Below are 25,278 nucleotides of genomic sequence, written 5' to 3' on the forward strand. Positions count from 1 at the left end.
TTTCCACTGTTTCCCCATCTATTTCCCATGAAGTGATGGGACCGGATGCCATGATCTTCGTTTTCTGAATGTTGAGCTTTAGGCCAACTTTTTCACTCTCCACTTTCACTTTCATCAAGAGGCTTTTGAGTTCCTCTTCACTTTCTGCCATAAAGGTGGTGTCATCTGCATATCTGAGGTTATTGATATTTCTCCCAGCAATCTTGATTCCAGCTTGTGTTTCTTCCAGCCCAGCATTTCTCATGATGTACTCTGCATAGAAGTTAAATAAGCAGGGTGACAATATACAGCCTTGACGTACTCCTTTTCCTATTTGGAACCAGTCTGTTGTTCCATGTCCAGTAGTAACTGTTGCTTCCTGGCCTGCATATAGGTTTCTCAAGAGGCAGGTCATTGGTTGCATACTACCTCTGGACAAATAATTATCACCAGAGGAATGGCAGGATCCCATTTGGAAATACAAATGGGATGGATTTCTGAATAAAATCAAGATTTTGTTACGAAGAAGAAAAGGGGCCACTTAAATTAGTATATTGACACTCTTATAAGTATCACTGCAGTTTAAAATATAATGTATTTTTCTCTTTGTCATACTCCGTAAATTAATGTTTGAAAAAAATAACTCATTGATTTGATAAATATTTACTTTTTTGAGGTATAGCTTATTTACAATATTTTAGGTACACAGCATCTTGGTTCAATATTTTGATGAATTATGCAGACGACACCACCCTTATGGCAGAAAGTGAAGAGGAACTAAAAAGCCTCTTGATGAAGGTGAAAGAGGAGAGTGAAAAAGTTGCCTTAAAACTCAACATTCAGAAAACGAAGATCATGGCATCTGGTCCCACCACTTCATGGGAAATAGATGGGGAAACAGTGTCAGACTTTATTTTTTGGGGCTCCAAAATCACTGCAGATGGTGACTGCAGCCATGAAATTAAAAGACACTTACTCCTTGGAAGGAAAGTTATGACCAACCTAGATAGCATATTCAAAAGCAGAGACATTACTTTGCCAACAAAGGTTCGTCTAGTCAAGGCTATGGTTTTTCCAGTGGTTATGTATGGATGTGAGAGTTGGACTGTGAAGAAGGCTGAGCACCGAAGAATTGATGCTTTTGAAGTGTGGTGTTGGAGAAGACTCTTGAGAGTCCCTTGGACTGCAAGGAGATCCAACCAGTCCCTTCTGAAGGAGATCAGCCCTGGGATTTCTTTGGAAGGAACGATGCTGAGGCTGAAACTCCAGTACTTTGGCCACCTCATGTGAAGAGTTGACTCATTGGAAAAGACTCTGATGCTGGGAGGGATTTGGGGCAGGAGGTGAAGGGGATGACAGAGGATGAGATGGCTGGATGGCATCACTGACTCGATGGACGTGAGTCTCAGTGAACTCCGGGAGTTGGTGATGGACAGGGAGTCCTGGTGTGCTGCGATTCATGGGGTCACAAAGAGTCGGACAGGACTGAGCAACTGAACTGAACTGAACTGGATGCTCCATTAACAGTTATTACAAAATAATAGCTATACTTCCCTGTGCCATAGAGTATATTCCCTATTGCTTAGGTATTTTATACATACTAATTTTTATCTCTCTATCCCATACTCCTATCTTGCCCCTCCCCGCTTCCCTCTCTCCATGAATAACCACTAGTTTGTTTTCTGTATCTGTGAGTCTATTTCTGTTTGGCTATATATATTTGTGTGTTTTATTTTTTAGATTCCACATATAAGTGGAATATTACACTGTATTCATCTTTGTCTGACTTATTTTACTAATCATAATATTCTCTAAATCATCCACTGCTGCAGATGTCAGAATTTAATTTTTTATGGCTCTGTAATATTACACACACACATACACATATACACACACATATTATATGTGTATTTATACATACATACACACAGATATATTTATCCATTCATCTGTTGATGGACCCTAGGGTTGCTTCCATGTCTTGGCTATTGTAAATAGTGCTGGTATGAAGGTGTATTTTCAAATTACTATTTCCCAAACTGCTGAATCATATGTAGTTCTGTTTTTAGTTTTGAGAAACCCCATTACTATTTTTCATAGTGGCTGTATCAATTTATATTCCCACCAACAGTGTAGAAGGGTTCCCTTTCTTCCATGTCCTCACCAACGTTTGTTGTTTGTGTTCTTTTTATACCAACTTTGGTGGCCATTCTGACAGGTATGAGGTGATATCTCACGTAGTTTTGATTTTCGTTTCTCTAATAATTAGCAGTATATAGCATCTCTTCATGTGCTTCTTAGCTAACTGTATGTCTTTGGATGCTGGGAAAACTGGGCAGCTACATGTAAAAAAATGAAATTAGAACATTTCCTTACACCATTCACAAAAATAAACTCAAAATGGATTAAAGACCTAAATGTAAAACCTGAAACTGTAAAACTCTTAGATGGGTACATAAGTAGAACACTGTTTGTCATAAATCATAGGAGTATTTTGGGGGATCTGTCTCCTAAGGCAAAAGAAATTAAAGCAAAAATAAATGAATGGGACTTAATTAAATGTACAAGCTTTTGTATAGCATAGGAAACCATCAACAAATAGAAAAGACAACCTATTGAATGGGAGATAATATTTTCAAATGATATGACTGACAAGAAGTTAATAATATCTAAAATATAAAAATGGTTTATGCAACTCAATGTAAAAAGAAACAACCCAATCAAAAAAGGGAATAAGTATTTACTTTTGACTTTTGTACATTCTAGGGTGTTCCTGGGATCCGTGGAAAGAGGGGTCTTAAGGGAAGACAGGTAATTAGATTCTTGTTTTATGAGGTTTGGTTTAGAGGAATATAATCTAATTGTATGTATGTTTCTCACCTGTTAAGCTAGTTGTTGTTCTTGTCATCCACAACCCATCTCATTCAACAGAGTTTAAATTTTGCCACTTTAACAGCCTACCTAATAATACCTGAGAATATGAAGAAATATTTAGATTAAAAAGTAACTTGGAATTTAACACTTCTAACCCATTTAATCAGAGAAGGCAATGGCACCCCACTCCAGTACTCTTGCCTGAAAAATCCCATGGACGTAGGAGCCTGGTGGGCTGCAGTCCACGGGGTCACTAAGAGTCAGACACGACTGAGCGACTTCACTTTCACTTTTCACCTTCATGCATTGGAGAAGGAAATGGCAACCCACTCCAGTGTTCTTGCCTGGAGAATCCCAGGGACGGGGGAGCCTGGTGGGCTGCCATCTATGGGGTCACACAGAGTTGGACATGACTGAAGCGACTTAGCAGCAGCAACTCATTTAATATACCAGTGGGAGAGACCTTTATCCTTACGGTGGGGGTTTAGTCGCTAAGTCGTGTCCGTCTCTTGAGACCCCATGGGCCTGCCAAACTCCTCTGTCTATGTGGTTTTCCAGGCAAGAATACTGGAGTGGGTTGCCATTTCCTTCTCCAGGGAATCTTCTGGGCTCAGGAGTTGAACCCGAGTCTCCTGCATTGCAGGCAGGCTCCTGCATTGCAGGTGGATTCTTTACCAACTGAGCTATGAGGGAAGCCTTATGAGAAGGTCCTAAAATTAAAATGTTACAGTAAATATATGGACAATTTAACACATTAATAACAGCATTACTCACCCTACTTCTTTAGGGCTTTTTAAAATGCCCATTTGAGATGCTAGCTCAGAAACTACATTCTTATGTATTTAAATTTTTTAAAAAATCAAGTGAATTTTGCCTGATAATATAATTTGAGAGATGGTTAAAAATTGTGACATTATCTAATACCCCTATATTTAACAAGTGAGAAAGTTGTGGTTCAGAAAAGTGTTCTTGGGTTATCCTGGCTGTGTTGGTATAGCTAATTTGTACACGGTGTTAGTGACTCAGCTGTGTCCGATTCCTTGCGACCACATGGATCCTGCCACACTCCTCTGTACATGGGATTCTTCAGGCAAGGCTACTGAAGTGGGTTGCCATTCCCTTCTCCATGGAATCTTCCCAACCCAGATACTGAACCCGGGTCTCCTACATTGCAGACACATTCTTTACCATCTGAGCCACGAGGGAAGTCCAAATAGCTAATTAGTCACCCGCTTTTCACTTGTGCTGTTTTTATTACAACTCAGATATTTATTAGGATAAGACATTGTGTGCTACACTGTGCTGTCTACTCTATGAGGAAGAAAATTGTCTTTCATAACACCTTTTCTAAAATTTTGATGTAGATATTGTGTTGGCCCAAAAGTTCATTCAGGTTTTTCTCTATGCTGTTATGGAAAAAATCAAACAAACCTTTTGGCCAACCTAGTAATTAAAATCTTACTTGTAATGCTAAAGGATTGCAATCTTACCAGAATATTCATATCCTTTTAAAGTATTTTATTCTTTGAGCTTTGCATTATTTCTTATAGATTAGAATAGGTCAGCGTCACCATTATATGGGTGAGGAGAACAAGGCCAGTGATATTAAAAGTCTTGCTCAGGATCACATAGTTATAAGTAGTAAAATAAAGAATTGAACCCAGCTCCTTTGAATATAAATCCAACAGCCTTTTTCTTACTACTTACATATTTCTACTGTCCATCTAGGGACAAAATATGATAAAGTTTCACTTTAATGAGTTTAATATATTAAGATACACTTATGAAACTAAGAAATAAAAAGTAAGCAAACATTTTGTTTTCTTGCAATTACATTCAACATTAAAGCTAATCTTATAACAATTACAACAGCAGAAGCTGTACCATCACCATTACCACAATCATTGTTTTTTATCTGCAAGCATATTATTTCTTTACAGTTTATCCCTCATACACATACTCCAACAGAAATACCTCTCATATGTCAAAATTCTAATCTAAATATGAAGATATGTGCTGCCTCAAAATTTGTATTAGGTGAAGTTTATCTTCTTTATTCTTGTCTTCTCCATTTTATGTCTTATTTTTTTCCCATCCATTCCCTAGCAAAGTATGCTGTCAGTAAAAGAACTAATTAATTTATTTATGCTACTATATTACTTCCAGTTGGAGAAGGCAATGGCGCCCCACTCCAGTACTCTTGTTTGGAAAATCCCATGGACGGAGGAGCCTGGTGGGCTGCAGTCCATGGGTCGCTAAGAGTCGGACACGACTGAGCGACTTCACTTTCACTTTTCACTTTCATGCATTGGAGAAGGAAATGGCAACCCACTCCAGTGTTCTTGCCTGGAGAATCCCAGGGACAGGGGAGCCTGGTGGGCTGCCGTCTATGGGGTCGCACAGAGTTGGACACGACTGCAGTGCTTAAACAGTTACCTATTAATAATTATATTTTAAATATAATTTAAGGCAAAATAAGTAATCTTTAATGGTGGAATTTTAGATATTGCTGAGAAAATATTTTCTCAGAGGCTCAATGTTATATCACTTAAGTGGCTACCATCTTTATTAATTTAGCTGGTCTTATATATATATATTAACTTTATCTTGACAATGTATGAATATTATTTACTTTCCTACTCCATGAAAGTGAAAGTGAAAGTGAAGTCGCTCAGTCCTGTCCAACTCTTTGTGACCCCGTGGACTGTAGCCGACCAGGCTTCTCCGTCCATGGGATTCTCCAGGCAAGAGTACTGGAGTGGGTTACCATTTCCTTCTCCAGGGGATCTTCCCGACCCAGGGATCGAACCCGGGTCTCCCACATTGGAGGCAGACGCTTTAACCTCTGAGCCACCAGGGAAGCCTGAACTGTAAAATTGTCCATGGAAGTTTTTAGATAACTTCTGGTTTCTTACTGTATAGGGAATTATAAAATTATCCAATATGCTATTGAGTTCAAAAGAGGAGTTCAAGAAAAATGTGGAAAAATAGTGAGTGGAGTGATCACTGGGCTCTTTTTTTAAAATTGTGCTGTTCTTTACATTACAAATTTTTTGAAGTTTTATTGCTTTAAAAATATATGCCTTTATAAGAGATTTAGATCTTTGGAAAAACTGTATTCAAAAAACATATGTATCCCATTTTTCCTAAATGGTATTTATTATAGAAAATCTGTCTAGTGTTTTACTGTGTCATGTGTGCTTTTTCTTTTTAACCAAAAAAGTGATTTGACCATGTTTATGAGGAAATCACTGTACTTAAAACTAAGATACAGTTACAACCACAAGTAAAATTATGCCAAGATTGACCTCAGCGACTGTTGCAGAATATTATCCTATGCATAAATGCTCCACCATGTTCTGTTTACTTTAAGTAAAATCATCTTCAAATAGCTTTGACATTAAGTAAGGGCATATATATTAGCATGGGGTATTATGTATCATGGGACACATATTTCAATTTAGATGATTAAAATTCCATGAGAAGAATGGTTACTTATGACAATTTTAATAACAGTAAATGGAAAATATCTTTTGATACCATTTCTAATCTCTTTGATGTGGAAACTATTAGCCATCTTAATACAAATATGGCCATTTATCTCATAATTTATCTCATATTAAATTATGTATGCTATTTGTTATATGTGAGGTAGATATTCAAATACAGAAGCAGAATTAAATGATCCAGGCCATCATAAAAAGCTGGCAGAAAGCGTACATGTGAAACAAAATACAAAAACCTGGAAATGCTGAAATCTAAAAAGAATCTATATTTAAGACATTTTTGGCTATGCATATGTCAAAGACTGTTACTTCCAACTTTCTGCTGGTTTCATAACTACTTAGAAGGGTGGATTGATGCTTCATTAAGGTACAGCTATGTTGATCCCATGTTTTTTCATTTACTTAAGTATGAATAAGATGTACCTTACTGTACTCACCACTCCCTTCTAATTAATTTAATTAGTCTTACATTGTAAATGAGCTTGTTTCCTCAAGTTTTATGTAGATACAATTACTCAGTCTTTGCACATAGAATATGATAGAATATGATTCAATTTTTAAATTGAAGTATAGTAGATTTACAGTGTTAGTTTCAGGTATATAGCAAAATGATTCAGTTATACATATATATCTATATTCTTTTTCAGATTCTTTTCCATTATAGGTTATTATAAGATATTCACTATAGTTCCCTATGCTATACACTGCTTCCCTGGTAGCTCAGACGGTAAAGCGTCTGCCTACAATGAGGGAGACCTGGGTTCGATCCCTGGGTTGGGAAGATCCCTTCTGGAGAAGAAAATGGCAAGATCCCTTCTGGAGAAGGAAATGGCAACCCACTCCAGTACTCTTGCCTGGAAAATCCCATGAACTGAGGAGCCTGGTAGGCTACAGTCCATGGGGTCACCAAGAGTTGGACACAACTGAGTGAATGGAATCATTTGAATAATCAGTGTGTCTACTAATCCCAAACTACTCATTTATCCCTCCTTCCCTCTATCCCTTCCTCCTTCAGTAATTAGTTTGTTTTCTGTGTCTTTGAGTCTGTACTTGTTTTGTAAATAAGTTCATTTGTATCATTCTTTTAGATTCCACATATACGTGATATCATATGATATTTGTCTTTTCTGTCTTACTTTACTTAATATGGTAATCTCTAGGTCCATCCATGTTTCTTCAAATGGCGTTACTTAATTTTTATGATTGGGTAGTATTCCATTATATTCATATATGTGTGTGTGTGTGTGTGTATATATATATATACACATAAACACATTCATACATACATACATATCACATCTTCTTTATCCATGCACCTTGTCAGTGGACATTTAGGTTACTTCCATGTCTTGGCTATTGTAAATAGTGCTGCTATGAACATTGGAGTGCGTGTATCTTTTTGAATTAGAGTTTTCATCTTTTTTGGATATATGTCCTGGAGAGGGGTTGCTGGATCATATGCTAACTGTATTTTTGTTTTTTAAAGGAACTTCCATGCTGTTCTCCATAGTGATTGCACTAGTTTACAACAGTGTTGGAAGGTTTTCTTTTCTCCACACTCTCTCCAGCATTTATTGTTTATGGACTTTTTAATGATGGCCATTCTGACTGGTGTTAGGTGATACCTCACTGCAGTTTTGATTTGCATTGCTCTGTTAATTAGCCATTTTGAACATCTTTTCATGTGCCTGTTAGACATGGTTCAGTGTCAAGTAATTATTATAGCATGTAATTTGTAGAATAGTAGTAACTGTTTTTAGATAATTCCTTAAATTTTATGTAACATATTACAGTTATAGTTTTAGAGTCTCAAAATTACCAGAAACTGGTAAAAATAAATTATATAACTTTCTGTATTATAAAATATGAAACACTCTGATAGTCAAAATAGTAAAGAGAGTAGGCATAGAAAACTTCCAAATCCCAAGTCCAAGTCACTATAAATATGATCTTTGGATTACTATATTGGCTTTTATCCTGAATACTAAACCTCTATGTTTATATAAGTAATTTTAAAAAGTATAAAAATGTGTATGTATTAACATGGCATATATGTGTACACCACAGAAATTTATGGAGAAGTAGTAAAAGTTCAGTCCAAAATTGTCAGAATATTGCTAAGCTTAAGTTTGGGAAGATAATTGTTGTAAATCATGTGCCCATACTGGTTGCCAAAGAATCACTTATTTCCCTGAGTAAACACTAAGCATGGTATTAAGTTGTTGTGAATCAACTTCCTTAGTGATGTCTGTATTATTTTAATGAAATTATAGGCTTACAAGTAAGAGATACTTTCTCCTAGATAGTATAAATATTATATGATGCTACTGAAATGGATACATTTTAAAATAACATGTTATTTTCGTTGTTTGAATTATTTATTATTTAGCCTCATATTGGTATTTTTAAATCAATGTTTCTGTTTAAAGTTATTTCATTTAAAATTTCCCCAGAAAACTTACTTCACCCAAAATAAAACATTGTATTTATTCAGTTTGCAGATAGAGTTGATATTTGTAACACAATGTTTTTGGTTTTTCAACCTGGAAAAGTAAAAAACTGTTTTTTTAAGGAATTTGGTATATTTTAGGATCAGGCTGTGTTAAAATTGTTTTATTAAAAAATTCATTTGTTCCTTAGGCTTAGATTGTTGACATTTGAGCAGTGGTTTTTTTCCAAACTACTTTTGATTTTAAGATCTTAGTATTAGGTACTTACTAATCAGAATTATTTTTAAAGATCTCATATAATCACTTACATATTAGTCAACATTTGTGTACTCATGCTTTTGGATATTGAGATAATATAATTCTTAATGTCTTCCTTTTCTTCCCTGCTGCACTCTCTACAGTGTCACAATTGGATCAAAATCCTTATTGTCAGTTAATATTTGAGATCTTAAAAACAAGATGGTAGACAATCTTTATTAGCTGGGACTCTTAAACGTGATAGAACTACAGTTCTGTTTTACATGTCTTACTTTTTTTATTTGAGAAGCTTCTTGGAGCATATGATATGAACCAAATTATTTAAAAGCATAACACCACCCGCTGACATAATAGAAAAGAATGCTGTTTAAAAAAATGAGCAATACAGGGAAAGAGGATTTATGTATATGTGTTAAACTTATTTTATTGTTCTTGTTCAGTCACTAAGTTGTGTCCAACTGTTTGTGACCCCATGGACTGCAGCAAGCCAGGCTCTCCTGCCCTTGTCTCCTGAAGTTTGCTCAAATTCATGTCCACTGAGTTGGTGATACTATCTAACCATCTCATCTTGTGCTGCCCCCTTCTCCTTTTGCCTTCAATCTTTATCAGCATTAGGGTCTTTTCCAGTGAGTCAGCTCTTGGCATTAAGTGGCCAAAGTATTAGAGCTTCAGCATCAGTCCTTCCAATGAATATTCAGAACTGATTTTCTTTAGGATTGACTGGTTGGATCTTATAGTCCAAGGGACTCTCAAGAGTCTTTATCCAACACCACAATTTAAAAGCATCAATTTTTCAGCACTCTGCTTTCTTTATGGTCCAACTCTCACATCCATACATGACTACTAAAAAAACCATATAGTTTTGACTATATGGACCTTTGTTGGCAAAGTGATGTCTCTGCTGTTTAATGTATTGTCTAGCTTTGTCATAGCTTTTCTCCCAAGGAGCACATGTCTTTTAATTTCATAGCTTCAGTAACTGTCCACAGTGATTTTGGAGTGCAAGAAAATAAGATCTGTCACTGCTTCTACTTTTTCCCCTTCTATTTGCCACAAAATGATGGGACTGGATTTTATATATGTTACTAATTCCAAGTAGCTCTCTTTTTAATGAAAAGTTTCCAAACTTCTTTCTGTAGTGCCACAGTTAGGAAATTCTACAGCTCCATTAAAAAAAAAAAAAAAAAAGAACATTTTGCAGGGCTCACAGTAGTGTCTTACAGTGTCTTAATCAATAGTCTCTTACGGTAAGTTAAAGCAAATTTACATAGCTCCATGACCTAAAATATCTATGCCCAAACTGACTTTTCCAGGATTGAAGATAACATATTGGAGATTGGATTGGCTCTCAATAATACCTAGAAAATCGTTGTCAAAATATAGAGGTTTTTTCCTGAGGACTTTTTCAGATCTGATAATAATAGGTTATAAATAATCAAATCATATTATAATTGAGGTTTGATTAAAAGCAAAAGAGTATTCAGTTTTCTTCCTATGACCATCAAAGTATCACAACCTAGAATAGTGAGCAAAATAACATCCTTAGGCACTGGGACTTCAGAGATGTTTACTTTTCTAAGTATAGAAAATAGTGTCTCCTCTTCTCTTCTCAGACATCTTTCTGCTAGAAGAATCTATTTTAGGTAAACTGTATTTTGGCTTCTAACTCCAGTGTTAGAATTTCAGAATATAAAATCCTCTGTTAGACATCTGTTATTAGTTCTTTCTTTAGCCCCAAACAATCTTAAATATGTACTGCAAAGCCATGTTTCAAACACATACATTTTATGGAGAATTTGGAGACAGTGTTTCTTTGTCCCAGGAAAAGTTGAGTTAATTTATAGAAAGAGAACTAGTACTGCTAGAGCACTACAAAAAATTGTCACTAATTTTTCAGTGATTCTACCTCTTTCAGGAAAAATGTATTTTCTGGATTCTGCTTTACTGGGATAGGCTGTAGTAAGTAGGTTTGGCTAACTATAGCTTGACAAGAGGGCTTCCTATGTGGCTTAGTATTCAAAGAATCTGCCTGCCAATGCACGAGATGCCAGAAACACAAATTCAATCCCTGGGTTGGGAAGATCCCCTGGAGAAGGGAATGGCTACCCACTCCAGTATTCTTGCCTGAGAATCCCAGGGACAGAGGAGCCTGGCAGGCTATACAGTCCATGGGTTTGCAAAGAGTTGGGCATGACTTAGTGGTGATAAGCTTGACAAGAAGAGCTCAGGAGTTTGAATTAAACCTACCTTCAAGGTCAAGTCAGTTACTGACCAAGAAGAGAGATGCCCAGTGAACACAACTGGTAAATTTGAGGAAATCCAGGCAGAGCATGATTTCATGGGAGTATGACACCAACAAGTGGGAATTCAGGCAGGCATTTATTTTCAGGGTGAATAACTTCAGGGAGAACTCAAGAGTCTTGTAGGTTATCAAAATGAGGAATGTGAACATGTGAGTGCAAATATGGAAGTGAGATTTGGCTTGGGTTCATGGTCTGTGTTCTCCTTGTGGGAAAATTTAAGAATAAGGTTGGCCTTTATGATTGAGGGGTAATGTTATGCATCAAAAATGGTTCTTGAACATAAAAATAAGGCAGATTCTTGTTCCTAGAACTAGAGTACAAGTGGTAACCAGTCTTTAACAACAATACAGGAACTTCAGTCTGAGAACTGAGGCCCAGATCATAGCTAGGTTAATAATAAAACCTGATTGGATGCTAAATCTCCAAGAATTTGGCTGAAACCCCTTAAATTCTTACCTAAGTTTACAATTAGTCTCAACTGTTAGGGAATGGTTTACCATTGAAATGTGGATCAAATTGTCTTACCTATGAGGAAAAGAAAGAGGCAAAGACTGAATTATCACCAAGTATTTTATGCTCTAACTTTCCTTACAGTAATAGTGTTTGTCTTTAAAGGACTTTAAACTATCAGGATTTTCTGGTAATATGTATTCATGTGTAGAACGTATAAACTTGACCTGTAGGTCTTATTTTAGTATATTTAATCCTAGACAATTTAGTGTAGTCTTCTCTTTTTTTTTTCATCTTGGAAAAAGTTAAATTTCTGTTTTTATTGGTAGTGCCTGTTTATCAGTAATACCTGTTTAGTGTATGTATCTTTTACGATAACTTTTATTTATCTCTACTTTAAGTTGAACTTTTTTCTAAACATTTGTTCTTTAGAAAGAGTAAAATGTGTTCACAGTTCATTGTAGTCTTTAATATAAGAAGTTTGCAATGCTTTTGTTTTTTTATTCCATAAATATAGTCATCAATATTTTTATGGTTTAATTCTAATCTTTCTCTAGTTGTTTTATATTCAGTATTTTTTAATGTCTTTGTAGAACTAGGAAAATAATTCTCTTACTAGATTCCAAAAGCAGTAAGTTTTCCACTGTTTCATGATACTTAGCTTACTACCAAGTATAGTACTATGTGTAGTCTGTGGTATTAATACCACATATGTATTTAGGCATACCAAGTCTAGAATACTTCTTTTGTTCTTAATGTTTGATAACTACCATATTTGATAGTAGTAACATCAGACCCAAGCAAGAGAGAAGCTTGATCTGGGTTCTGCATTTTAGAGGACCCTGCACTTCAAAAACAAATAAAATAAATGTATTAAACACACACACACACACACACATGAGTTCCCCATCATTCAGGATCCAGCCTTTAGCATTGGCATTGTATGACCTGTAATCTTAGACATCCATTCATGTTGTTATGTATTAGGTACCTATTCTTTATTCCATGTTAGAGGTGTAAAAAACAAAACATATGTATTATTTCTTATAGTTTCTGTGGGTCAGGAATTTGAGAGTGGCTTATTTTGGTGGGTTTAGCTTAGGGTTTTATATGAGGTTATAATCAACATTTGCTAGCTAGGTAATGCTCAAAATCCTTCAAGCTAGGCTTTAGCAGGACATAAACTGAGAAATTCCAGATGTATAAGCTGGATTTAGAAAAGGCAGAGGAACCAGAGGTCAAATTACCAACATTTGTTAGATCATAGAAAAGGCAAAGGAATTCCAAAAAAAAGAACTAATTCTGCTGAAGCTCCAATACTTTGGGCCACCTGATGTGAAGAGCTGACTCATTGGAAAGGAGCCTGATGCTGGTGAATATTGAGGGCAGGAGGAGAAGGGGCTACAGAAGATGAGATGGTTGGACGACATCACTGATTCCATGGACATGAGTTTGAGCAAACTCTGGGAGATAGTAAAGGATAGGGAGGCCTGGCGTTCTGCGGTCCATGAGGTCGCAAAGAGTTGGACATGACTGAGCACTGAACAGCAAGGAGCCCCTCTAGTCACTGTTTTTTAAGGGAATTAAGCACAGGGAGGTTAGGTCACTTGTTCAAGGTCACCCACAGCTATAGGGGAGTCAAGATTTGACCATATAGATCTGGCTCCACTGAACTGACTTGTACCCTGAGCATGGATACAAAGTTGTTTGTTGAAATCATTGTAAAATATATTTCAATGAAAATCCCTACCCGATAGTCCAGTCATCTGAAGGCTTGAGTGGGACTGAAGGATCTTATTAAGGTGGCTCACTTACTGGCTGGTGGGAAGTCTCATTTCCTCCCCATGGGGAGCTCTCCACATGGCAACCTGAGCGTCCTTTTTTTTTTTTTCCAGTAAATTTTTCTTTTTTTTTTTTAATTTTTGGCTGTGCTGAGTCTTCCTTGTTGCACATGGACTTTGTCTAGCTGTGATAAGTGGGAGTTACTCTTTCACTGCAGTGTGTGAGCCTCTCATTGTGGTGGCTTCTCTGTGGAACCCAGGCTCTAGGTGCGTGAGCTTCAGTAGTTGTGACACACGGGCTTCGTAGTGGCAGCTCATGAGCTCTAGAGCGTGCAGGCTTCGATAGTTGTGGCATGAGGGCTCAGTGGTTGTGGCTCCTGGGCTCTAGAGCGTGGGCTCAGTAGTTGTGGTGCATAGGCTTTTTTGTCCCATGGCATGTGGAATATTCCTAGACCAGGGACCAAACCCGTGTCCTCTGCATTGGCTGGCAGATTCGTATCCACTGCTCCAGCAGTGTAAGTCCTGTGTCTTTACAGCATGGCTGTTAGCTTCCACCAGAGCAAGTGGTTAATGAGAACAAAATGAATGGTTAGTGCCTTTTGTGACATATCTTTGGAAGTCACATACTGTCAATTCTATATTCCGTTAGTCACATAGACCAGTCAGAATTCAAAACGGGAGGGGATATGCAAGGGCATTAATACCAGTGAAAACCCTGAGGATCCATCTCTGAGGCTGGCTACCAAGGTATTTTAATAATATTCAAGCCTCAGAGAAATTCTTCTCCATGTATCTTGCCTATAACCTCACATCTGAATACCATAAAGTTTTGTAGATGGTACCACTACCAAAATGAAACATGGAAACTGCTTGAGTTTATGATAAGGATTGAGCAGCCAGTAGAAGCACTGAGGTCGAGGAAAGATGAATTAATGTATCTAATTCTCCTTTCAGCATGAATGCAATAGGATCTTGTGTAATGAAGTACTGTTTTGGTAATGCAAACCTTCTATTTTCCTGCTTCTCTTTGTGCTCTGATTTTTGGTTTCAGAGGTAGTAGAATGAATACAGTATTTGTAGTAGTTGCACCCAGAGACTGAGAAACATTTTGTAGTATTAAACAATTCATATTACTCTTAAATTTGTATTTCATAGGTATAGACACAAAGTTCATGAAGCAGGATAAAAATTGTTTACATTGGCAACTAGATGCATAGGAAATGTTAGAATAGTGAAAATTTCAAAATACAGATATTAGATTACATTAAAATTTTAAAGACAATATAAATTTTTAAATTTATTGAACCAGTATTATTATTCATTATTTATAATTTGCAATATAAAATAAAAATCAGAAATTTTTCAAAGATAAAAATTTTATCTTTGTTTACTTAACAAATTTTACTTAAAATTTTAAAATCTAAAAATAGTGCAAATAGTCTTACATTGAGCATTACCACATAGTAAAATTTGCAATAGGACTGTGTACACTAAAATGTAGATTTAATTACCAATTTTGTATAAGTTTCCTATCTGTTCCTACATAATAAATACCACAAATGTAGCAGCTTAAAATAATACTGATTTATTATCTCACAGTTTTCATGGGTCAACCATCCAGATACTACTTAACTAGGTCTTCTGCTGAGGGTTGTGAAGCCGCGGTGTCAGCTGCTGCATTATAACCTGGAGTCTTGGCTGAGAAGAGTTCACTTCCAAGCTCATTCAGGTTCTGAGAAGAATTTTTTTCCTTGAGGTTGTGGAACTGAGGATTCTGGCTTTTTGCTTTTTTTTTATTTGGGGGGAGTGGTGTAGCCCACCTTCAGGTCCTATAAATTGTCCACAGTTCCTTGAGGTCATTCACAGTTCCTTGCTGCGTAGGCATCTCCAACACAGCTGCTTGTTTATCAAGCTCACATGGGAAGATTCTAGCTCCAGACTGCTAAAGTGGACTTGTGTGTGGTATAGCATAATCACATCAGTGACATCCCATCATTTTACTGTATTCTAGTTGTTAGAAGAAGCAAATCATAGCCCCACCGCACTCAAAGGAAGGGTTTGGACAAAGATGTGGACACCGGGAGGTAGGAATCATGAGGCATCACCTTAAAGGCTGTTCACTGCAGTGATCAAGCAGTGGAAATGAGCAAGAAAATTATTCACAACTTGAAGAGATCAAGTGAAGTTCCTTACAAAATAAATCTTTACAAAGTAAAATTTTGTAAACTGATCAAAACAATAAAAATGTAAGAAAGAGAATTATGTTCACAGAAGCAACAGTGCCACTCTGGTATGCCCATTTAGAAGACGACAAGAAATTGCCATTTATGCTAAAATGCCGTTATGCCAACTTGCCATTTGTGAAATTGGCAAGTTGAGCAAAAACTCAAGCTTTCCTATGGATGATAACCTGCAAATTGGCCATTACACCCTTTGGTAGGAAAACTCAATTTGATTAAATTAGTGGTTATAATTTTCCACTAAGTAAATATGAGGGAAAATTTATTATTTCATTTTGAAATGTATTTTTTTTGCTTTTTTTTCTTTAATTTTATTTTTAAACTTTACAATATTGTATTAGTTTTGCCAAATATTGAAATGAATCCGCCACAGGTATACCTGTGTTCCCCATCCTGAACCCTCCTCCCTCCTCCCTCCCCATACCCTCCCTCTGGGTCGTCCCAGTGCACCAGCCCCAAGCATCCAGTACCGTGCATTGAACCTGGACTGGCGACTCATTTCATACATGATATTATACATGTTTCAGTGCCATTCTCCCAAATCTCCCCACCCTCTCCCTCTCCCACAGAGTCCATAAGACTGATCTATACATCGGTGTCTCTTTTGCTGTCTCGTACACAGGGTTATTGTTACCATCTTTCTAAATTCCATATATATGCGTCAGTATACTGTATTGGTGTTTTTCTTTCTGGCTTACTTCACTCTGTATAATAGGCTCCAGTTTCATCCACCTCATTAGAACTGATTCAAATGTACTCTTTTTAATGGCTGAGTAATGCTCCATTGTGTGTATGCACCTAGAAACTCCTTTGTATTCTAAGTTCAAAGGCAAAGTGTTTTGTCACTGTTGTTCTATATTCCACAATCAATATTTCAGATCCTTTTTTTTTTTTTTTTACAATGGAGATAATATAGCTGCAAACACTTAGGTTCATTTTATTAAAGGAACTCAGAGCTCCTCCTGCATTCGAAAAGAAAACAAAAAAAAACACGTGTAGTTGGCAGAATTGAAATGACAAATGAATCAAGTGTGAACAAGAGGGGCGTATGCAACATTATAAAACACCAGCATGATTTTCTTTCTTTTTTTTTTTTTCATGATTTTCTTCAAAAGAAAATATATGACCAATATAGCCACATGATGCTTTTCTGTGACATTAACTGTACTACATTTCATAAAATAAAATGTCTAGATGTAATAGGAATTATTTCAAATATTGGTAACACAGTGGTCAATATATAAGATGGATAAAAACAATAAATTATCTCTGTCTAGAACAGACAAATTAAAAATGAAGTGGAATGCTTAATGGGTAGCAAAGTGAGAAGAGAAATAATACATAAAATTTTTAAAAGTAGATACAGTTTCAGTCCAACTAAATTGTTTCAGGGGCAAAGTGACATTAGGCAGCTAATATTTATTATATATATTGTTGAACTACCAGAAGAATAGGAAATTGAAATTAGTAAGTACTTATTTTGTTGTTTTTATGCTGTTCGTAGGGAATACAGGCTTTGTGATAAGTGGAGAACTAGTCACAGGGCTATCCCTTCTCCCCAAGGAGAAATCATTAGTTGCGTGGGAGGCTGGACTGGAGAGCAGCATCTCCCACTGGATGAGAGTAGGGGGCCAAGGGGTTTCAAAGATCACATTTTCTAGGATTCCTGAATGATTCCGCAAAAATGATTTTAGCAATTAGGTTCTTGTTTAGACCAATTGCACTTAAAAAAAAAATTATTAACATATAATTTACATACATGCCCCTTGTACAATTCTGTGGTTATTAGTATACTCACAGACTTGTGCAGCCATCACACTGTCTAATTGTAGAACATTTTCATTATCTCAGAAACTATACAATGTCACCCCCCAGTTCTTCACCACATCGCAAGTTGTAGGCATTCACTAATCTACTTTATCTCTGTAGATTTACTTGTTGTGGACATTTCACATCAGTGGAGTCATGCAGTGTGTCCCCTATTGTTTATTATTTCACTGAGGTTTCTGGAAAACTTACTTAGGCTCTGTCTAAAAATATCAATCGTCTCATACTTCAGATTTATTACGGTTTTTTAACTGTACTCTTTCCATTACCTGTATATCATAAAAACTTTCAAATGCCCATAATAATTCATACTGAATGGAATGATGTACTGTAGATTTTTAAGCTTGTTGGCAACAGCATTTGACATCCAAGGACAATGAAAGCAAATCCCTGCCTGAACTTCAACTGATTTTAAAGGGGGTATAGCTGCAATATGTTTCACTACACAGATGATTTTTGCATTATCCTCTAATTACAAAATAAGAGAAACTGCTTCTAGTAGAAATTAACTATGTCTTAGAACATCATACCTTTTTTTTCCCATTCTTAAAACATCTTTGTAATTTAGTTCATTCATGTTTGTATTAATGAAGCAGTAATTTCTGGCAGTTTGTTAAACATAATATTTAATACTGGCTTGCCTAAGTAAAAGATTATAAAAATCTAATAATGTGCTTTTATTTTTGTTAGTCTTACAAATTTTTATAAATGAATGCTATCAAACTGTTGGAAATAAGTCTTACAAAGCATTTTGTAGTCTTTTTAAAAAAATAATTTATTTTTGGTTGCACTAGGTCTTTGCTGCTATGAGAGGGCTTTTTCTAGTTTCGGCGAGCGGGGGCTACACTTTGATGCAGTGTGCAGGCTTCTCATTGTGCTGGCTTCTCTCGTTACAGAGCACAGGTTCCATGCGCATGGGCTGCAGTAGTTACAGCACTCGGGCTCAGTAGTTGTGGCACCAGGGCTTAGTTGCTCTGAGGCATGTGGAATCTTCCCAGACCAGGGACTGAACATGTGTCCTCTGCATTGGTAGGCAGGTTCTTATCCACTGCACCACTGCAGTGTCCTTGTCGTTGTTGTTGTTCTTGTCTTTCAGTCACTCAGTTGTGTCCCAACTTTGTGACCCCATGGACTGCAGCATGCCAGGACTCCCTGTCTGTCACCAGCTCCTGCAGTTTACTCAAACTCATGTCCATTGAGTCAGTGATGCCATCCAACCATCTCATCTTCTGTCGTCTCCTTCTCCTCCCACCTTCAATCTTTCCTAGCATCAGGGTCTTTTCAAATGAGTCAGTTCTTCACATTAGGTGGCCAAAGTATTGCAGTTTCAGCATAAGCATCAGTCCTTCCAATGAATATTCAGGACTGATTTCCTTTAGGATTGACTGGTTTGATCCTCTTGCAGTCCAAGGGACTCTCAAGAGTCTTCTCCAAAACCACAGTTCAAAAGCATCAATTCTTCAGTATTCAGCCTTCTTTATAGTCCAACTCTCATATCCACACATGACTACTGGAAAAATCATAGCTTTGACTGAACAAACCTTTGTTGGGAAAATAAAGTCTCTGCTTTTTAATATGCTACCTAGGTGGGTCATAGCTTTTCTTCCAAGGAGCAAGCATCTTTTTAATTTCATGACTGCAGTAACGATCTGCAGTGATTTTGGAGCCCAAAAGAATAAAGTCTCTCATTGTTTCCATGGTTTCCCCATCTATTTGCCATGAAATAATGGGACCAGATGCCATGATTTTTGTTTTTTGAATGTTGAATTTTAAGCCCACTTTTTCACTCTCGTCTTTTACCTTCTTCAAGAGGCTCTTTAGTTCTTCTTCGCTTTCTTCCATAAGGGTGGTGTCATCTGAATATCTGAGGTTTTTGATATTTCTCCTGGTAATCTTGATTGCAGCTTGTGCTTCATCCAGCCTGGCATTTTGCATGACGTACTCTGCATATAAATAAGCAGGATGACAATATACAGCCTTGACGAACTCCTTTCCCAATTTGGAACTAGTCCATTGTTCCATGTCTGGTTCTAACTGTTGCTTCCTGACCTGCATACAGATTTCTCAGAAGGCTAGTAAGGTGGTCTGGTATTCCCATCTCTTTGAGAATTTTCCACAGTTTATTGTGATCAACCCAGTCAAAGGCTTTGGCATAATCCATAAAGCAGAAGTAGATGTTTTTCTGGAATTTTCTTGCTTTTTCTGTGATCCACCGGATGTTGTCAATTTGATCTCTGGTTCATCTGCCTTTTCTAAATCCAGCTTGTAAATCTGTGCCACTGGAGAAGTTCCATATAGTAGTCTTTTTAAAAGTGAGGTTTAAAGTTTATAAACTCAGTGATAAATCACTGGTGAAAACTTTAATATGTAAAGTAAGAGTAACTAAGTAATTGAGTTATTTTGCAATAGAAGTTATAATTAGAAAGTATGTTAATTTCCTGCCCTTAATAGTTTTACTCTAAGGAATTCTCAGCGGAGAAGGCAATGGCACCCCACTCCAGTACTCTTGCCTGGAAAAATCCCATGGATGGGGGAGCCTGGTGGGCTGCAGTCCATGGGGTCGATAAGAGTCGGGCACGACAGAGCGACTTCACTTTCACTTTTCACTTTCATGCATTGGAGAAGGAAATGGCAACCCACTCCAGTATTCTTGCCTGGAGAATCCCAGGGATGGGGGAGCCTGGTGGGCTGCCGTGTATGGGTTCGAACAGAGTCAGACATGTCTGAAGTGACTTAGCATAAGGAATTCTCAGTAGGTATTTAAGAAGCCTATATTTCAGTGACATCCCATTTTGTATTTGCAATATTTATAGGCATTTTTCTTTTTCTTAAATGATGTTCTTACATGTATCATATGTTGAAGTGAGGAGTTACAGTATTCATATAGACAGTAAAAAGAGCTGACTCTGCAGTCAGACTGCATCCATTCAAATCTTGGTCCCACCTATCACTTGAAAGTACAGGTGACTTAACTCTTCTACACTAGTTTCCTCAGCTGCAAAGTGAGGATATTATACTCACTGATTTGACCTGCTGTGAAGATGAAATGAAGTAGTGTATATATAACAATATGCGTAAAGCCTTTTGCACAAGATAAGTGTACTAAGCTTATGCTCAGTTGCTGCTGCTGCTGCTAAGTCGCTTCAGTTGTGTCCGACTCTGTGCGATCCCATAGACGGCAGCCTGCTAGGCTCCCCCGTCCCTGGGATTCTCCAGGAAAGAACACTGGAGTGGGTTGCCATTTCCTTCTCCAATGCATGAAAGTGAAAAGTGAAAGTGAAGTCTCGCCGTCGTGTATGACTCTTAGCGACCCTATGGACTGCAGCCCACCAGGCTCCTCCGTCCATGGGATTTTCCAGGCAAGAGTACTGGAGTGGGTGCCATTGCCTTCTCCATTATGCTCAGTATTATTACCTATTTCATTTTCTGTGGTGGGTATAAACGAACAACATGAAATAGTGGATGTAAATAATGGATTAGTCAATTGGAAATCTTGATTGTATTTCCTCTAATTCAGTGATTCTTTATATAATGATGAACACATTTCTATTTCCTCCAGCTTATCTTTCTGTATATATTTTGTGGCATGTAAAGTAATCTTTATAAAATATAGAAATAATGTACTTAAAAATCAGTGACATTTTATGCAAAACAAATACATGTTTTTGTTGCACTACAATTTATAGGTTAGGAAATGAATGCTTCCTATTACTAAGTTCCTTAGCTGAAAACAAAGCAAAGATGAATTCCTTATTTTGGTTTTAACAGCATTTCTTTCTCTTTCCTTGGGTTAGGGTTTTCCAGGTGACTTTGGAGACAGAGGCCCTGCAGGTCCTGATGGCAGTCCTGTGAGTAAAGAGTTGAAGGTCCACCCTTGCATTCCAGCGTCACTTGGATTCCATAGCATCCGTACTTGTCATACTCATTACCACATTCCTGACAAGCACTCTTGACCAGACAGTTGTGATACCACTGAGCACATTCTGTTTTGTGATTTTACAACAAGAGAAGTAAAACAAAGTGTTATAAATTCTGCCTTGAGATGATCTTTACAATTCAGTATCTTAACTATGTTATACATTACTAAGTAAAATATTAGAAGTATACAATCACAATATTGACTTGTATATTCGGTGGGGGGGGTGGGCAGACATGGGAAAGAAGCCTTTCATATATATATCAAGGTACGAACAAGCCTCATTTAAAAATTGTGCATTTAGTGATTGCTCTTTGGGACTCAAACCTATCATTGATCTATCTTACTTTTGAGTAATTTATAGAGAAGTCTTTGAGGGGATCATTTAGATATGTGTTCAGATCAGGGAGTTAAAATTCTAAAATTAATTTAACATATTATAAAAAATGATGGAATGCTGTTTTGCCTGAATTAGGAATAATTTCTATATTTAGACATCTGTAAATAAAATAGTGTTTGAAAATAGTTTCCTTTTGTTTCATTTTCTAAGGTATAAACTATATTAGCTTATGCATGGAATTTAACAAAAGTTTTGTTATAAGGCTTAGAAGATAGAATAAGAGTAGAACTGATTTTGAAGCAAATTGTTAAAAAATCAGATCATGTCTTAAGTAAAATGTTTGTCATCTTTTTCTTGCCCATGATTCTGAGCAGCTTCTCATTTCAGGCATAATAACGTTAAGCATTATTTACATTTTTTTATACCATTTATGTCTTTACACACTTGGTATGAAATCATCTTGTCAAGTATACTTGAAGTTTGTTAGAGTTGGACTCCTACAATATTTAACATTTTACCCTTTGAAATCTGCTTTTTATACTTAATTATACTTTTGATGAGCATTTTGAATCATCTTTAGAATAAACTGGATATTTTCAATGTATTGGTTTATAATTCTTTAAATTTTGTACTACATCTCTGTTTCAAAACAGTTTAAATGCAGGAAAAAAGGGAAGGTTTATTCTTATACTTTGTGCCATGTAAATGATATAACCCTGATGTGGTATAGATTAGGAATTATCACAAGGACGGTAATGATGAGGTCAAAAGACTGTCACAAAGGCTCATCAGGAATCAACTGGAAAAATGATAGTTTAAAACCTCGTACAAATAATTTAACCAAGTTGGTAATTTCTTACATTTGTATAGTGCTTTATGAAAATTTTCAGAACCTTTAATATAACAGTTTTCATTGTGTTCTTTACAAAATAAAAACAAATATTATTTCTGTTTTATAAATGAAAAATTTAGAAAATTTAAACAAAGTACTTCAAAAGAGCTGACAGTGTTTTAAGTTATCTGAAAATGTTCTTCTCACTCAACAAGTCGACCATCCTGTCTTTTCTCACTACATATAGGCTAATTAGGGCTTCTGTGGTAGTTCAGTGGTAAAGAATTAAACTGCAATGAAGGAGACTTGGGTTTGATCACTGAGTTGGGAAGATCCCCTGGAATAGAAGTGGCAACTCGGTCCAGTATTCTTGCCTGGGAAATTCCGTGGACAGAGGAGCCTGGTGGACTACAGTCCATGGGATCACAGAAGGAGCCAGACACAACTTAAGAGATTAAACAACAACAATAGGCTAAGCAACAACAGTAGGCTAATATTATGTCCATAATGCTGGTTGTTATGAGACTTACTCACAGAACAGACAGAGAAATCTATTATCCCAGGCTAGGTGGTAGTCCTGGCATCCCAAAGCATGGAACCAGGGCTACATTTGTAGAATGTTAGCTGCCACCAAAGAATTGTACTTCTTAGGATGCAAAAGAGTAGGAAAGTTGCAGAAGTTAGCTAGAAGAAGGTAAAATTTGATATATTTTTTTCCTAGAAATTTTTGTCTTCATCTTTAGAAAATTCACTTAGTTTGGAATCAAATTTAACCAATTTTGCACATTTCTGTTACATAGGGACTTATAGGTAGCACTGGTCCTCTGGGATTTCCTGGGCTTAGAGTAAGTATCAAATATCATCCTTCTTATAAAATTCTTTTGTGTGTATTTATATTTTTTCAATGTGTTTTACAAACTTTAGTATAAAGAAAATTTTTAGTGTCATTGTTGAATATCAACCTTGCTCACATGTGTTTTCCTGCCAGATAGGCAAATTTAATCAGTAATATGAATCTAAAAATGAATTATACTTTATGATATAATAACAAAGCTGAAATAACAAATTTTCACAGGTTAATGTGTAAATGTATTTATCTGTTTCATTGAAGGATACTTAATCAAGATTCAGTTTCTCCAGAAGTATGAGACCTAGAACAGCCACTTCTTTTCTTTGAGGTAGTCTTTCATACCATCTGGTCTGGAGAGACAGATAGGGCTAAACAAAACCACATGGTAGCTATAGGCTTTATGCAATAAAATTAAATAAATGATTGGGAAAATCATCCTGAACAAAAGGTAGGAGCCAGACTTTGCCAGTACCATTGAACATTTTCATACCTCATTTATTTATTGTACTTAAAATAGTAACTATTATTTGTTCACTTAATTAATTTTTATACAGTAAATTCAACTCTTAAATTTCACTAAAGCTTCTGATGTCATCAAAGTACAGTTTAGTAAAAGCAGTTCTTTGAAGGCTAAAACAATCTAGTCCAGATACGTGTCTTTCTGATACATTTTTGATTATTCATTTGACTAATCAAACTGTCATATGTATCTTCCTGATATGTCTTCATAAATATAAATTTCTCTTATCCAGACTTCTGGTTCATGACAGGGATATAAGTTACAGATATGGTATGTAAATTTAGAGCCATATGTTTCAACATTGAACTAAAAGCAAGAATGACATACTTTTATGAAATGTAAGGAGCCTAATGAAAATAGAATCTTAAAGGTAAGCCTATTTCTATTCACATAAAAGTAGGGCATGACCATGGCAGAGGTAGAATTTCCCGAGGGTTCAGGATGGGGAACACATGTATACCTGTGGCGGATTTATTTTGATATTTGGCAAAACTAATACAATTATGTAAAGTTTAAAAATAAAATAAAATTTAAAAAAAAATCAATTTAGAGCTTGCTCTAGTATGTAGAGTAGGTAATTAAGACTCCAGAGTTTTAGGCCATAAATTATGGCTACCATATTTTTAGCTTGAACTTGAACACAGGTCTTCGGACTACAAATTAAAAGTTTTTCCCCTGTCTTAACTTAACCCATGGCAGAAGGCGGTGGCCTGGCCAAAGGAATATCTTTCAGAAGTTTACCTATTGAAACTGTGGTAAAAATCAGCATAACAGGTTTTAACTTTCCCATATGGGATGGCAGGAACATAGAATTGAGAGTTAAAAAAACTGTAATTAAAAAACTACAGTTAATCTAAGACCTTTAGACTTTCCTCTTGTGTACGATTATTAGTAATTATAATAAAATTAGCAATAACAGCTCACTTTCATTTAGTATTTTCTATGCGCCAGACACAAAGATTAGGTAATTTAATTCTCTGAACAGCCTAAGACCATTAAACTTAAAAGTGTTGAACTCGGATTTGAAGGCAGGTGATGTAGATCCTGGAGAAGGCAATGGCACCCCACTCCAGTACTCTTGCCTCGAAAATCCCATGGACGGAGGAGCCTAGTAGGCTGCAGACCATGGGGTTGCGACTTCACTTTCACTCT

At 36.4% G+C, this 25,278-nt stretch overlaps 1 protein-coding gene across 5 annotated transcripts in view; it reads left to right on the top strand.

Annotated features, from left to right (window-relative positions):
- Positions 1-25,278, top strand: part of COL24A1 (collagen type XXIV alpha 1 chain) — a 400,744-nt gene that overhangs the window by 125,571 nt on the left and 249,895 nt on the right. For all 5 annotated transcript variants that reach the window (XM_070367752.1, XM_005888435.2, XM_070367754.1 and 2 more), the window contains exons 13-15: positions 2,746-2,790; positions 21,463-21,516; positions 23,557-23,601. In XM_070367752.1, coding sequence (XP_070223853.1) covers positions 2,746-2,790; positions 21,463-21,516; positions 23,557-23,601 — 144 coding nt within the window. The remainder of the gene's footprint in view (positions 1-2,745; positions 2,791-21,462; positions 21,517-23,556; positions 23,602-25,278) is intronic.

Source organism: Bos mutus, chromosome 3 (assembly GCF_027580195.1).
Source record: "Bos mutus isolate GX-2022 chromosome 3, NWIPB_WYAK_1.1, whole genome shotgun sequence".
NCBI lineage: Eukaryota > Metazoa > Chordata > Mammalia > Artiodactyla > Bovidae > Bos > Bos mutus.